The sequence below is a fragment of the Hirundo rustica genome, chromosome 3, assembly GCF_015227805.2.
Source record: "Hirundo rustica isolate bHirRus1 chromosome 3, bHirRus1.pri.v3, whole genome shotgun sequence".
NCBI classification, from domain to species: domain Eukaryota; kingdom Metazoa; phylum Chordata; class Aves; order Passeriformes; family Hirundinidae; genus Hirundo; species Hirundo rustica.
In genome coordinates this window covers 31,444,842-31,460,745 of record NC_053452.1, presented here as the reverse complement: position 1 = coordinate 31,460,745, position 15,904 = coordinate 31,444,842, and the positions used below count along the sequence as shown (strand labels likewise).

At 33.5% G+C, this 15,904-nt stretch overlaps 1 protein-coding gene across 1 annotated transcript in view; it reads left to right on the top strand.

Moving 5' to 3' along the window:
* Positions 1–15,904, top strand: part of DNAH8 (dynein axonemal heavy chain 8) — a 129,423-nt gene that overhangs the window by 50,350 nt on the left and 63,169 nt on the right. The window contains 15 exon segments of the mRNA XM_040059978.1: positions 908–1,021; positions 1,600–1,662; positions 2,586–2,686; positions 3,578–3,715; positions 4,933–5,173; positions 6,159–6,358; positions 6,723–6,876; positions 6,969–7,132; positions 7,279–7,381; positions 7,949–8,053; positions 8,336–8,497; positions 10,401–10,625; positions 11,577–11,749; positions 13,454–13,632; positions 15,355–15,542. Of these exon segments, the coding sequence (XP_039915912.1) occupies positions 908–1,021; positions 1,600–1,662; positions 2,586–2,686; positions 3,578–3,715; positions 4,933–5,173; positions 6,159–6,358; positions 6,723–6,876; positions 6,969–7,132; positions 7,279–7,381; positions 7,949–8,053; positions 8,336–8,497; positions 10,401–10,625; positions 11,577–11,749; positions 13,454–13,632; positions 15,355–15,542 (2,310 nt within the window).

The following is a 15,904-nucleotide window of genomic DNA, read 5'->3' as shown; positions in this document are numbered from 1 at the left end:
TGAGTTTCTTCAGGTTATAAATGAGTGTGAGACCAATTGTCCATCATCTCTGACTTCTCACTCTTGACATCAGTTGTGCAGTAGTGTCTATATCTTCTATAAGTATGTGCATTTTCCAATTTCTTTTTTATAGATAACTTTGATATTTAAATATTATTGTCACTTTTAGATATAGGTACAAAAAGTTCTGCAAGAAAATCCTCTTTCTGCTCTCCTTCATTTCTAGTTTTTGTGTCATTCTTGACTGATCAGGGAATTACCCTTAAGTTCCATTTTTCTAAGAAATGCATTCTCCCCCAGTGCCCTTACCTCTAAGTGGTGGTTGTACATTCACCTTTATTATTTAGGACAGCCTTATATCCCTAAGAAACTCCTAATTTATTATTTTATGTAATGGAGGTGGTTAGATGGAAATCTGTAGATATTTTGTTGAATCTATTAAGACACATCCTGTTCTACAGATTAATCACTCAGAACAGGACTCAAGAGTATGTTTTATATTTTTGTACAGCTCTTGGTTGTTTCTCTTAAAATTTTGATCAAAGAAAAAGAAATTTTTTAAAGAGAAGGCTGAGCCCTGTGTGAGGAAGATGACTCAATTAGCTTGGGGTTTGAGGTTTTTTGGAGGGAGGAAAGAAAGAGAATAGGATCTTTAAAGGGCCTTTAAAGGCCAACGCGAGATTTTGTTATGGTTTTTGGTTGAGGTGGTTTGGATTTTTCCCCCCACCTTTCCTCTCAGAAACTGAACATATAGCACCATAAAGGGAAAAATATAATTAGCTTTAAATAACCAATTTTTCTTCAAAAATTTGAGATGTTTTATTTATAACTTTGATTTATATCTAACTCAAATATCTGTTCCTGATTCTTACAGAAATAAATTATCTTTTAATCTTTTCCATGTCAGATTGCAGTTCAAGATGAGTTGGTTGAAGTTCAGCCCAAATTTAAGAGTGATTTGCTAGAAGCAGTTGCAGTTTTTAAGGAGGATGTATCACAATTTGAAACAGCGTATGAAACGGTAAATGCATTTAGTAAGGGAAGACTTGTACTCAGTGTTTCAATGATTTTGGTTTGCAGGAGTTGGGTGCCAGAATTTTATTTTGCTCAGCTACTGATGTTTGATGCCATGGTTGCTAAACAGTCATTACCGTAGGTCAGACTTTTCAGTATGAAGAAATAGCGGTGTACACAACTCTATAAAGAAAGAAAAGAGGCACTGGTGATAAACTTGTAATGAAATCATAATTATAAATTACATATTAATTTAGAAAGTATAGTACCTGTTGCTGCATCTTTGCACACACATCAGCATTAAAAAGGACCACTGTCTGGTTTTGTTACTTTCAGCAAAATAAGGAAGTATGAAAAGTTAGAGTCTGATTTTATTAAGTTTAATTAAGGTAAGGAATTTTCAATTCCATAAAAGTTACCTCTTCTTATATTTACCATTGAATTACCAAGCTGCATAACTTGCTTGGAGTTTGAATAACAAAAATATGTATTCTGTAATGCTCTGCAAAGATCTGTAAATATTGAGTGGCCTTCAGTCACTTTGAGAATGAATATTCCATTTTTGTTAACTGCTTACTTTGAAAGGAGGGTCCTATGGTTCCAGACATTCCACCTCAGGAAGCCAGTAAGAGGCTGCAAATCTTTCAGGTAAGAAAATAAACTGTTGAATTTGCAACTAATTAATTAAATCTGCTCTTGCTTATCATAACAAGTTTACAAATTATAATTTGGATGTTCCTTATAATATTTTGTTATCTATAGTTTCTCTCATGCAATGTTTCCTTAATGTGGAAGGATTGGTTGGTTATCTGTAAACTTTCTTTGCTCTTTATATTTTGTGAGCAGAAATTATCAATTTGAAGTAAAAGAAGCAGTAGAAAAGAGTAGAGTCAATTATGACACCTTGACAATGGCTGAAAAGAAGCCAGGTCACAAAGCAGTCATGAGCCAATCTTCTAATCCTTTAAAGATCACATTTTTCATTAGATAATTGTCTTTCAACATTTTATTTACTTGTTATGAACCTTATTTCATAGGTTGGAGAGCTGTATTTTCTCTAGTTTTAATCCTTCTTTTTTCTGCAAGTTATAGTAACTTGCATAGTACTTTTGTCAGTCTAACATATTGTATAGATTTGATAAAGTAAATTCCAAGTTTTTGAAAAGCACTGAGGGACTAAAAGAATGTGCTTAATCCTTCTAATACATCTAATATATACTGAAAATTGAATAATTCTGGTCAAATTTGCTGTGTTTCTTGTTTTGCCAAGAGAATGCCCTGTACTTTTGGATACTAGTTGTGAAAATCATTCTTCTTTCCATTTTTCTATGGGGATCATATCCTTTGGGCAGCAGTTATACTTTAGAGTAACTGTGTTATTTGGCACTTGGATGTTTTTCTTCAAGCTATATATTTGTTTAGATCAAAACTATTTTCAGATATTTTACATATACTTCTGATAGACTTAATAAAAGTTTGAAACTGTTTAATGATTTAATTTTAAACAAGTTTAAGTTAAAACTTACAAACATATATTTTCATCTGGTCTGTATGAAACACAACTTAATCAGGCTAACTTTGATGACCTGTGGAGAAAGTTTATCACGTACTCGTCTGGTGAACGGTTGTTTGGACTGCCTGTCACAGAGTATGACATTTTGCATAAAGTCAGGTAACTGTGGAAATATGGCTACCTTAAGTATGTCATAAAGTATGTTGGAAAGTCTTAGGCTTACATCAAAGGCAGAAATATTAAAATATACAGGATTTCCATTGCCTTGAATAAATAAATAAATAGCTAAATAAATAAATCTTTAAAGGTTCTAACGAATTTGTTAATTAAAGAAAATAGTATTTATTTATTATTGTAACAGAATGATACCAGATGATTTTACTGTGTATAAATAGTATGTAAAAGAGCAATATGCTCTGTTCTAGACATAAATAGAAATAAAAAGATATATTTTTATACTAAGATATGGTAGAAAGTGAAGAAGAAAATGCAAAGGTCATTCGATAATGATATAAGAAGAATTTAACTACAGCTTTTATGAAAGTCTGAATTTTTTGTGCAGCTGTACAAACGAAGATGAGATTCTTAAGTTTTCGCACCAGCCATTTCAATAGTTTGATAATGATTCACACCAGAGAAGGATATCGCTCTTTCTGTCTGGTTTTAGATCAGGGTTTTAGTTCAGATTCAGAGAGTGCTTCTAAGTAAATTGACAGACTGTTTCCACCTGCACTGCTCTGCTTTGCACTGCAGAGCCAGCTCAGGGTACATAACCTAGGTTTCTTTTGGACTGATGGGGGTTTTGGAGAACTAGGCAAAAGCAAAACTTCCTCCAAATATGTTCAGTGGGGATGTTAGGTCCTTAAGACCAACCATCTGCTCTTTTTGTGGATTATTTTTGATGAATTTTTCTTTTCTACATTAAGAAACATACTCTCATTGTCTACATCTATTTTTTGTATTATTATTTCATATGTCATGTATTTAAATATTTTGAGTTATCCAGAGAGCTGATTGAAATTATTGGCATAATGGCTCTTTTTTTCCCAGGAAGGAGTTAGGCTTGCTTCAGAAATTGTATGGATTATATGATACTGTAATAAGCACTATCAATGGTTACTATGACATACTTTGGACAGAGATAGATATTGAAAAAATCAGTACTGAACTTATGGATTTTCAAACCAGGTATGTTTAATGTATAACAGATGTTACTATACAGTAATAGTAACAGATGTTAAATGCATTAAGATTTATGTGATTTCAGCAAAGCCATTGATGTATTTATCAAAACCTCCATGAATAATATTTATTGTAAACAATAAGATTATTCAAGAAGGAATGACCAATAACACCATTCTTCTAGTTAAGCAGCCTTTTACCTGTAGCTTTGAAAACTGAAGGGCATAAAATATGTTGAACTGCTGATCTCATTAGCTAAACCAACAGAAAGGATAGGAGGACTGAAATTTTACTTGAAAAAGGTAAGTTCTATAACTGGTATGATTGGCCCATTGATTTTTAAATTTTTCATACAAGAAAAATGGGCACAAAATTCTTTCTCCCTCAGAGGGAGGCAGTCAGGTGTTAAACATCCAGTTTGACATCTAGTGGGGAGCTAACCGACAAGAACATATTGACAACCACCCAGCACTGACATAAGCCACAGACGTGCTGCTGTATTGTTCCTGATTACTGGGAATATGAAATCACATCAGTGGGAGGTAAAGAAATAAGTGATAAAGGATGCAAACCCAAGGATTTATAGTTTTTCCTGATAAGGATATACTTTACCATTTGCAATAGGGCATTCTTGTGGTAGGTCACCTGCTTGGTTCTTGGTGTGTTGGCTCTTTAAAAATGTGATCAAAGAGATGGATAATTATATAACTGTTCTCAGAATTTTTCCATATTAGAAATATATAATTTTCATTAGTGAATGGTTTCAGAACCACTAACCAGAAGTGGAGGAGGCAGTCATATTTATATCATTTTCATGTCTCTCTCTGAATTGGTATGTTAATAGGTTCCATGTATATTAAATTGAAGTAAATAATATATTTGTACAAGAATTTCATAGGTGAAATTTAACCAATTTAACTCATTTTAAAAATTGTTTTCTTTTCCAATAAAGAGTTTCTGATGATAAGCAGGAAATAAGTATGTTTTAACAGAAACTACAGTATTTTTTATTTTCCTTATTTTCAGGGAAAATATCAGTGTTTGAGACTATTAAATATTATGATTTTTAAGTAGGGCATTTGTAATAGTTTTTCCTAACCAGGTAGGCTAGCTGACATGTAAAATATTGACCTTAATACAATCCACTTCATATCTCCCCGCTTAAACAGTTCTATTTTGACAGAAGGGGCATTTACTCCAGTATCACTTTAATTTACCTGCAGATGCCGTAGACTGCCTAAAGGCCTCCACCACTGGCAAGCATTTTCAGATCTGAAGAAAAGAATTGAGGATTTTATTGAGTGTTGTTCTTTGTTGGAAGTCATGTCTGACAAAGCAATGAAGCAAAGACACTGGGATCGTATTTCTGAAACAACAGGATATCCATTTGATGTAGAATCTGAGACCTTTTGCCTTCGAAACATCATGGAAGCACCAATTCTTCAAAATAAAGAAGATATTGAGGTAGGTACAGATGTTTTCCCCCTCCTTGTTCATTTTATATTGTCAGCAAAAATAATGTGATTGCTAATAAAATGGTTGCTCTCTTTAAAAATAGTTACTTCATTAAAGTTCTTAACTCTCAATCAGACCACACTGGTTTAAAACAATCTGTGTTTTATTTAGAAGCTCTTATCTATGTGAACAAATATAGAGGTAGCAGCTGGAATTGCTAGAACCTTATTTCTAGATAATTTCTTCACATTCCTCCTGCCATTATTTTTTATTATTTTCTTAGCTCTTTTTAAGCCGAAAAAAATCCTCAAACAAAACTTTAAATGGTCATGGTCATCTATTTTTTTTACCTCTGTTTTTGCTTTATAGTTTTGTAGATAAATCAGAAATTTGAGATGAGGACTTAATGCTTAATAATATTTAATATTAATGCTTTTTCTAGGGTATTATGGCTTTTTCGAACCACACAACTTCAAAAAACCACACCCCATATAACTTGTGAAAACTCAGTGGAGTTTTTATGTTTCATATGGCAAATACATACGCAGAAAATTATCTTATCTATACTTGATTTATGTGGAAGCATTCCAAAGTGATCTGCTTAGTTTTGAATTAAGCTCTGATTTGAATAGAATGTTGGAATTGACTTTCCAGTTTAAACTATACTTAGATTCTGTGATTCTATAAACTGAAATGTGATAAGAGTCAGAGTTCATCTTGTGATGAGTCTAATCACTACCCCTCCTCAGCTTTGTAGAAATTATGATACAAAGATCTTTTTACACAGAAATAAAAAATTGTGAACCCACAGAAAATATATACCAATCCATTTCCAAAAGTGCTCTTTTTTTCAGTTATCCATACAAGTAAATCGACTGAGTAACATTTGTAGTGTAATATCTGCATTTTTAAATATTCTATGACTGGATGTGCAGTATTAGGAAATTCATTTCACAATATTGGAGAGTCTAAAAAAATGTTTTTTTCTTTGCAGGATATATGCATATCTGCTATGAAGGAGAAGGATATAGAAGCCAAACTGTCTCAAGTAACCGAAATCTGGGGAGCCCAAAATCTGAGCTTTGCAGCATTCAAATCCAGAGGAGAGTTACTGTTAAAGGGAATTGAATCAGCAGAAATTATGATGTTGATGGAGGACAGTTTAATGATTCTGGATTCTCTACTGTCCAATAGGTACTTGGCATGGTTCATATATGGTATTTTCAGAAATACACTGCGATAGTAACAATATTATTATTGAGCTAAATTAGCAGTAAATTTGAATTCTCTTTTCAATGAAACAAAATATTACAAGACTTAATGAAAAACATCCTTATGAGAAAGACTTCCATGCACATTCAGTTGAGACAACTTTCATCTCAATATGCTTGAATGTAACAAAGCGGCTAAAATCTTTCCATAATGTTGTTCTTGTTCTAAGTGAAATGAGAGTTAGTTTGTTCTGGGTATGGTTTGGGGTTTCTTTCACCATTGTAAGTATTTATTTTATAATAGCATTATTTAGAATTAAATAGTTTCTTCTCCTCTTCACTTTTAGATACAATACGGCCTTTAAAAAGCAAATTCAGAGCTGGGTTCATAAACTAAGCAACTCTTCACACATAATTGAAGAATGGCTGGTTGTGCAGAACCTCTGGATTTATCTTGAAGCTGTTTTTGTAGCGGGAGATATTGCAAAAGAGTTACCCCAGGTAAACTTTACAATTCTTGCCTGATGTTGTGTACTGAAAGCTTTCCGTGCAATCATTTTCAACAGATTATGCTTTGGTTTTCCTATATGTAGGAAGCAAAACGTTTTCAGAATATTGACAAATCATGGGTAAAAATAATGCAACGAGCTCATGAAAACGCAAACGTAGTTGCCTGCTGTGTTGGAGATGATACTATGGAGCAACTTCTCCCTTATTTACATGAACAGTTGGAAGTATGTCAGAAATCACTTACAGGGTATGAATTGTTTGACTTTTACTGCTTTACTATTTTTCAAATAATCTGTATGAAACATTAATTGTATTTCAGTCTTACTTTCACCCCTATATAGAAAAAAATTACAACCTGAAATATTTTAATAAAAAACTTGTTTAATTTTATAGATATTTAGAGAAGAAAAGATTGCTGTTTCCAAGATTCTTTTTTATTTCTGATCCTGCACTTGTTGAAATTCTTGGACAAGCAAGTGATTCTCATACAATCCAGGTATGAACTTAATGACTTTTTTTTTAACTTATATTAAAAAAAAAAAAAAAGAATACAGAGGAACATTTAATAAAATGGGATGCTAACGTTTTCTTTTTATAAAGTTTGCTTGAAAAAAAAATTGTTTCTTGCTCTCCACTTTTTAACAAAATGTGAAATGAATACCTGTTATTCAAAACAATCTTCAGAATTCAAAAGACAAGAACATCAATCAAGTTTAATCAAGTGATTTTTCTGGTGCTTTCTTTCCCAACCAAACGAATAAAAGGATCCTGTGAGGCTTTCCTGCTCTGCATATTGCAAAATTCTTCCTACTAATCTGGATTGTTACTGCGAGTTGATTGAGATAAGCCAATCGATTTCTGCTGGATCATCTCTGGAAACTCTAAAAATACAGTAGACAGAGATAAAATTCTACACAACCATTTCTGTACTTGTTACCCACAACTGGCCAGAAATTCATCTGTACGTTCTGATGAATTTTGCAGGATAGCCTTATTTGAGAGCTTTTTTCTCTTCGCTAATGCTAAATATTTACATTAAATAACTCCTGAATTATCCTTACAGCCACATCTGACTTCCATATCTGACAACATAAATGAAGTAGAGTTTCACCCAAAGGATTATGATCGCATACTGGCAGTCATATCAAGAGAAGGAGAAAAAATTCCAGTAATTATCTGATTTTTTTTTCCTAGAAACATTAATAGATAAATAATTTTGTTATTGAACGTACAGGATGTATTAACATGAATTATTCTTAATTATAAATAAATATTTCAAGGACTGTTGTTAACAAGACTATGTCTTCATTAAATAAATTGGATATTAATTGAAGTAAAATCTGTAGCTGTCATGAATAGAAATTTAGTAACTATGTAGTAACTTATATTCTTGAAAAGAACATTGGTAAATATGTTCTATTTTAAACATTTACTTTCATTAATTTTATAGCTGGACAGTCCAGTGCTTGCAAAAGGACCAGTAGAAATTTGGTTGAAGATTTTATTGCAAATGCAGCAGAAGTCATTGCACGGCATAATTAGGGCAGCATTTTACCAAATTAGTGACCCGGGATATCAGCTGTTGAATTTTCTTAATCAATTCCCAGCCCAGGTAAGATTATGAGATGTGGATGTGTGTGTGCAGTCCGGGTTGTATCTGGTGGCAGGCAGGAGGTAAAGAGCACATGGGATTTCCAGTATGAAGAAGTTCTCATATAGGAGACAAGGGGAAGGATCTGGTCAGTAGGAGGTAATCCTAAACCACTTTGATTTTGATATCAGTATACAGCATAATTTTTTTTTTTTTGCCATCTGCTTTAAATTTCTGGTTTTTTCAGTTCTCTCAGAGAATATAATGTAGATCTTATATTTTCTGTAACAGATTTTGAATCCCTTTCAGCTGCAAATAAAATTGCATATGTAGATTGATTTATCTCGTAATTTAGGATTGCAAGAGCTATGATTATAATTATTTATCTCATAATTTACAAGATTTACCTCATAGTTCATATACTTATCACTATGATAATGCAGTCCTAGTACAAGGCTATGTTGAAGGATTCTAGAAACTCCTCCATCTTACTGATAATTCATAAACTTCATTAAAAATTAATGAACTGTTTCCCATCCTGTATGATTTCTGAATCTGTAATTTGGTTACTGGTACATTGATGGGTTTAATTTTTAATAAAAATTCTGCAGACATTAAAACTGGCCAGTATGTTGCTATTAAAAAACAACAACAACAACAACAAACAAACCAAAAAAACCCCACACCCCACCACATTTAAATATTTATTAGAATTTTCCTAAAGCTCTATTTATGATGTTATTGGGTATTGTCTCAGAAGTGTTTATTTGAAAATTTTCACTACCTCAAACAAATAAGGACTGTCTTGTTTCATGTCAGACATTTTGATGTGGCTTTACTACCACCTGCAAAGATCTTTTCTCACATCTTGCTAAGTTCTTATGATCAAAAAATTGTTTGTGTTGGAAGGATTTGGCCAAGGAATTTTTACAAAGAAAAGCTGTGTTACAAAAGAGAGAAGAAATTGGGCAAAATACTGACAAATTAAATGTTTTCTTCGAACTTCTTTTTTCCTGTCTCAGAAGCTGCTGTTGTAGATAGCACAAAATTATCACATCCAAATATTTATTTTATTTATGTTTTGTTTTCCTTTGACTAAATGGTCATTCTTAAATCAAAATTTTTTAGACTCTACCCATGATAGCTCACCATTTAAAATCATCAGGCTATGCTCTATTATACAAAGTTTGTAACCATGAGCTCACTACAGGCATAGGGAGCCAGAAAAGTAGAGAGATGTTGAGTAACATTTTTAGGGCTTGATGTTTTGTGAATATAAAAATGTGGGTAATAAAGGGATATCGTGCTTGTCTGTCATTTTTTTTTGTTGTTGTGGGTATTGTAAATGAAAACCAATCCGAGACAGTAATTTATGTACAAAATCCTATAACTCTCTAGATTTATTTGGAAGCAAAATAACTTGTAGTTCAATGTGTTCTGGGCTGCACTCCAGGCATGACAGAATGCTAAAAGGCAAGCCATACTATGTTCAGTGAAAATTCACAGAAATTTAATGTTCATTAATTAGTTACAAATTGGTAAGGGAAATTTTTCAGAAGGTTTTCTCTCCCCTGAGCCAGTTTAGGTATGATTTGCTGGAGTCCTCTAAAGGAAAGGAACGTCCTCTAAACAGGAGGAGGAGTCCTCTAAAACAAGGGAAACTGACACTAGTCCTTAGTTTGAGTATATCTCACCATGTGACAAATTTGTGTTAAAATTTTTAAATGCTTTCTCAGCGGATTGTGCAGCAGAGCCAATTAATTCAGGCATGGTGTCCTGGTGAGATAGATTCATGATCGATATAGTGATGTTTTGGAATTGTCTACAGAATAATTTCCGTTCCTATTATAACTAAGCCTTCTGTAACACAGGTAGAATTCAACAAGTGATTAGGTTGTATATTTTTCGTGTATTACATTTTTAGGTTGGTTTACTGGGAATTCAAATATTGTGGACACGTGATGGAGAAGAAGCTCTACGCAATGCTAAGGAAGACAAAAAAATCATGGATGTAACCAATGCTAGATTTCTGAGTATTCTGAATACATTGATTGACCAGACCACACAGGATCTTTCCAAGTTTGAGAGAGTGAAATTTGAAACACTTATTACCATTCATGTGCATCAGCGTGATATTTTTGATGATTTGGTAAAATATAAATTTTCTGACAACTAAATGCATTTTCTATTGTAATACTCTTTCTTATATGTGGTAGCTACAGTTACATGTGTATGCATATATAAGAGAAAGACGTCCATAATCTCACCACTGTAAAAATAATACAATTTTGCTTAAACTAAAATAACATTAATTAGTTCTGTCAACTAAATACTTTTGCCATTTGTTTACACTTTTCTTAGAATATTTAAATTTTCCATGTCTTGCTATAGAGTATTTTTTGGTAGACAAAACAAAGTATTTTCTTCCTTTGAAAAACAATTGTACTACTCTTACTTGCATAACTTCAGAGGCTGTGACTGCTGAGGGTGCTGTAACTGTAGCATCGTTTCCACATGACTTCAGAGAATCTCAGTTGGCACATGGCTGCATGTTCCTAAGGAGACTACAAAGAACATAAACAAAAAACCTACTAAAATCAGCAGATAGTTGCCATCCTATAGTTGAACTTTTGAGTCTGCGCTGAATTGTTATTGTTCCTTTATTCTTTGAGGAATGTCATCCTTCAACACTGTCCCTCACATATTTCCAGAGGCTTTTCAGATTGTACAGCATTTGCTTCTCTGCCTCAGTCGCATCATTTCCTCATCACGCCCTTTGTTGCAATGTGTTCGGTGGATTTAGCGGTGTGCTCTTTGCATTTCTCGCTTGGAAAGTGAAACGCTACCAAAGAAGTTTAAGATTTATTTGATAACAGATGTTGGGATGATTGAGTTAAGTGATCGGGATGGTTTTTTAATATCAATTTAGCATACATCTGAACATGTTATGTCATACTTATTGTATTTAAGTTTACTTACACAGGAATTTTAATCTGAGCAATCACTCATTGTTCACATACAAATAAGCATTTTGTCACGATTGGTAAAGGCAATAAGTGTAGACGCTCAGTTATAACACATACTTTTACTTTCTTTTAAGGTAAAAATGAACATCAAAACACCAACTGATTTCGAGTGGTTAAAGCAGTCTAGATTCTACTATAAAGAGGATTACGATCAGGTCATCGTAGGAATTACAGATGTTGATTTTATTTACCAAAATGAATTTCTGGGTTGCACTGATCGTCTGGTTATAACACCTCTTACCGACAGGTTAGAAAAGCAATTATAGATAAGGAGTACTTTTAATATCTATAGTGTTTATTTAACCTTTATCTTTAAGGAGATAGAATCTGAGTTGAGTCATGTGTGGGCTCTGTCATTCATGAAAGCATTCTCATACATTTGCTTAATATACTCTTTTAGAAAAAGTAAAATATAGTCTCACTGTACACTTATTAATTCCTTTATCACTGCCCAGTCTTAAAAAGAGCATTTAATAACAGAAATTAATTGTTTTAATGTTATATAGTAGCGTATAGTTGAGCAGTATACAGAAGAGAAGAGTAGGTCAAATATTTCAAGTTTTGTAATAAGAGATTCTCTAAAGATTCTGTGGCTTCTTTTAAAGTCTAAGGAAAATCTGTATGCACTCACCTTCCTATAGCAAGGCAAGTAAATGGTAATTTCATTTCAAAAGTGGCTTAACAAAAAATTACATTTCTTTTTGTCATCTTGGGAATTTCTTTTCTTCTTCCTTGTCTGAATTCTTTCTCCTTTTGATTCTTTCTTGAGATGTCACTTTTAACCAAGTGAGAAAATAGAAGATCAAGAGATACTGCACTTGCAAAAAGTTCCCCTCAAGAAATAAAAGCAACTTCCAACCTACAATCATCATTTACTTTGATATCTATATGGTGTATGTGTTCTGTGTGTTTTTAAATATCTTTATTTCTCCAGAAGAGGTAGAGTTGCTACCGTGGCAATATGGACAGTTCAGTAGATTTCTGAACTGTATTGCCCTCAGCAACTGAGTATTTTTTATCCAAAAGTGTTAAACTATACCCCAAAACTGATTGAAGTCGAATGGCAGAGACAAAGCCTTCCTGTCTCTTCAGAGTTTCTTATTCTACCGAGACCAAGAAAGTTCCTGCAACACAAGTTGGGCGTAATAAATTACAGTGACTCAAACTAAATTGAGGAACCAGTAGTTATAAAATGTTGTTAAATTATGGATTAAAACCAGAAATACTTAAGTTAGAATGTGTCCAAACTATGTTGGTTTAACAGTGAAGATACCCCATTGCTTAATTCCTTTAGCATTACCCTTCCATATATTGCCATGAATGAAAATCATAACTAAGGCTCACATATAAGTAAAACTGTAATCTAGACCTTTTAAGACTTTTTTAAAAAGGGGTAAAGCTTAGGGTTCTTTTTTTGCCTGGAATTGTAACTATTTCTTATCCATAATGAGGGAAGGGGCCATCCATATATCCTTATTCTTTCACACTTGAGGATTTAGTCAAAGGTAACATAATTAAATGTACACAGGTTAGGATGCTGCAGAATATGGTGATGGAGCAGAATTCAACAGCAGAATGTGCTCTTTATAGCCGCCAGGAAAGTTAATGAGAAATACCTTTATGGGATGTGCATTGATTTTTTAGCTTGTTAAGAGCAGGGTTTGTTTCTTTTGTTGTTTGATTTGTTGGATTGTTTGGTTTTTTGTTTGTTTTTTTGGTGTTGTTTTTTGGTGTTGTTTTTTTGTTTTGTTTTAGTAACATTTAAATGCTATATTTTGTTACTTTTACCTCTCTGAAATCTTGCACTGAAATCCATGGCATTGCTTTATGAAGAAATAGCATTTCAACATAGGGGCTGTAGAATCTATTGCATGACTTGATCTGTATTTCATATATGCACACTTATATCTTTAAAATAATTTAATAGATTAACCTCAATTAATATTTATAGGTGCTATATAACCTTAGCACAAGCTTTGGGAATGAACATGGGAGGAGCTCCAGCAGGACCAGCTGGAACTGGAAAAACAGAAACAACTAAAGACATGGGAAAGGCTCTGGGAAAATATGTAGTAGTCTTTAACTGCTCTGATCAAATGGACTTCAGAGGTTTGGGCAGGATTTTCAAAGGTAAGATTTCTTCCTGTAGGATAGAAGAGACTTCCACAGGTCATTTAGCCGATGCAGGTAGAGCAGGGTGCTCACTCACTACCATATTCATGTTGGGTTTTGGCTGTCTCCAGGGATGGATGTTCTGCAGCACCTCTGCTCAAGCGTTTCAATTGTCCTCGTGATCGCATTTTTTATACTCCCCCTGGCTTGGAATCTTCCACATTGAAATGCATGTCCATTGTCTTCTCTTCTTCCTCTGCACCTCTGAAACTGAGCCTGACTCAAATTTCTGAGTGCCTCCTATTATTTAGTTGTCAAGAGCAATAGGCTTCTCCCTTCGCTTTCTCTTCAGGCTCAACACATGCTGTTCTCTCTGTCTCTGCCGCAGTGTCATGTCCTCCTTCCAGCCGCTGACCACCACAGCAGCCACTTGGTGCACTCATGCAAATATATTGATGTCTCTTCCCTACTGGGAAACCCCAAAGTGAGCATGGTACTCCAGCTGCTGTCCCACAAAGGCAGAGTAGAGGTGAACAGTGACATGCCCCACCCTGCAGGCCATGCTCTTTCCCAGTATGCAGCTGTCTTCCCCTGCTACAAGGGCATAGTTCTGATTCATGCCTAATTAGCTGTTAAATGGAACAGCCGGTCGTTTTCTGCAAATCTGCTCTGCAACCCAGTTAGCGAAGAGATTGCACTGCTGCATGGGGTTACTCTGGTCTAGGTAAGGGACTTGAGCTTCACGAGATTTCTGTCAGCTCCTTTTCAGAGCAATGGTATTGTATGTATTGGGATGCAAGAGGCATAAAAGTGGCTAAAGCTGTGGGTTTATAAACATATTGCCCACTTGAAAGTCATTAAAGTTTTAGAAAATCTTTGAGTGACAAAATTCATGACAGAATGTCTTTAAAGTGATTTAGCCTTAACTACACAACATGAATAAACACTGAATGATTTGCATAAATTATTCCCAATTAAATAGCAAGCTTTCCGTATACGTGAAAGAAAAACATGGCTTGCTGGTACTTTAATATCATTTGGGATAAAATGCTCTTAGAAACTTTATTATAAAACATTGTGAAAAAAAACCCCATTTTCTTAGGTGCTACTGCATACATGTTACCTTTCCAAACAGAAATTAGACAACTGTGAAAATAATCCTGTACAAAATAATATTCTTGTTATTAATATAGTAGTCTAGATTTCTCTTTTAATTTATTTTTCTTTCTCTGGGTTTCTTTCTTTCTTTCATAGACATATCCACACTTTGAATGTCGTTAATATCCTGTACTATTACATGAGAAACTTGTTTAGTGGGGACTTAAAATCGTAAAATAAAAACAGTGACATTTTTTGGTGACATTTAGGACTAATGTTTTGTAGCTCTAAGTTACTTATTTTTAAATTTTAGACTAACAGTACAGCTTTTTGCAATAATTGAATGGTGGTCTACAATAAAAGGCTAAATTCACAGAATTATCTATAAAGATATTGCCTCAAATTATCAAAATATTTTTTCAGACTTTGATTCACTTTTAAGCATTGTGTATATATCAACTAATATTAATTCAGACAGATATGAAAACAGTCAGGTGGATTGGAGGAAGATAGGTCTTGACCTCAGGGCAATAAATAAAACTAATATGATTTAATTACTTGCAGGAAAAGTAATTTAGTTCAGATATTCAAATATGCATGAAGGACAAGAGATAATTTTTTTTTTTTTTTTCACTGTTTTAGGTCTTGCACAGTCTGGATCTTGGGGATGTTTTGATGAATTCAATCGAATTGAATTGCCTGTCTTATCAGTAGCAGCACAACAAATCTATATTATTTTAACAGCAAGAAAAGAGAAAAAAAAGCAGTTCATTTTTTCTGATGGAGACTGTGTAGATTTAAATCCAGAGTTTGGGATTTTCCTAACGATGGTGAGTGCAATAATAATTTCAAATAAGTGACAAATTATACTACATAAGCTTAAGTGACAAGGTGAAAAGAACTGGTTTTATTAATAAAATAATGTCACTGTAGAATTAGATTGAAGTGCAGAATACATAACTAAAAAGATTATTCATGAATGGCATGCCTTCATTTCAACTTCAATATTATTGAAAGGGTTAATAATTATGTCCTTTTATTGCTGTATTGCTATTCCCCATGCAGACTAAGAGTTTGACCAAACTTGCAAAATTCTCTGTGCTCACTGAGAGGACTGAAACATTAATGCGCTGTACTACCACGTCTCTAATACTGCTAATAATAATGCATTAATAATTCACAAATGTTTTAA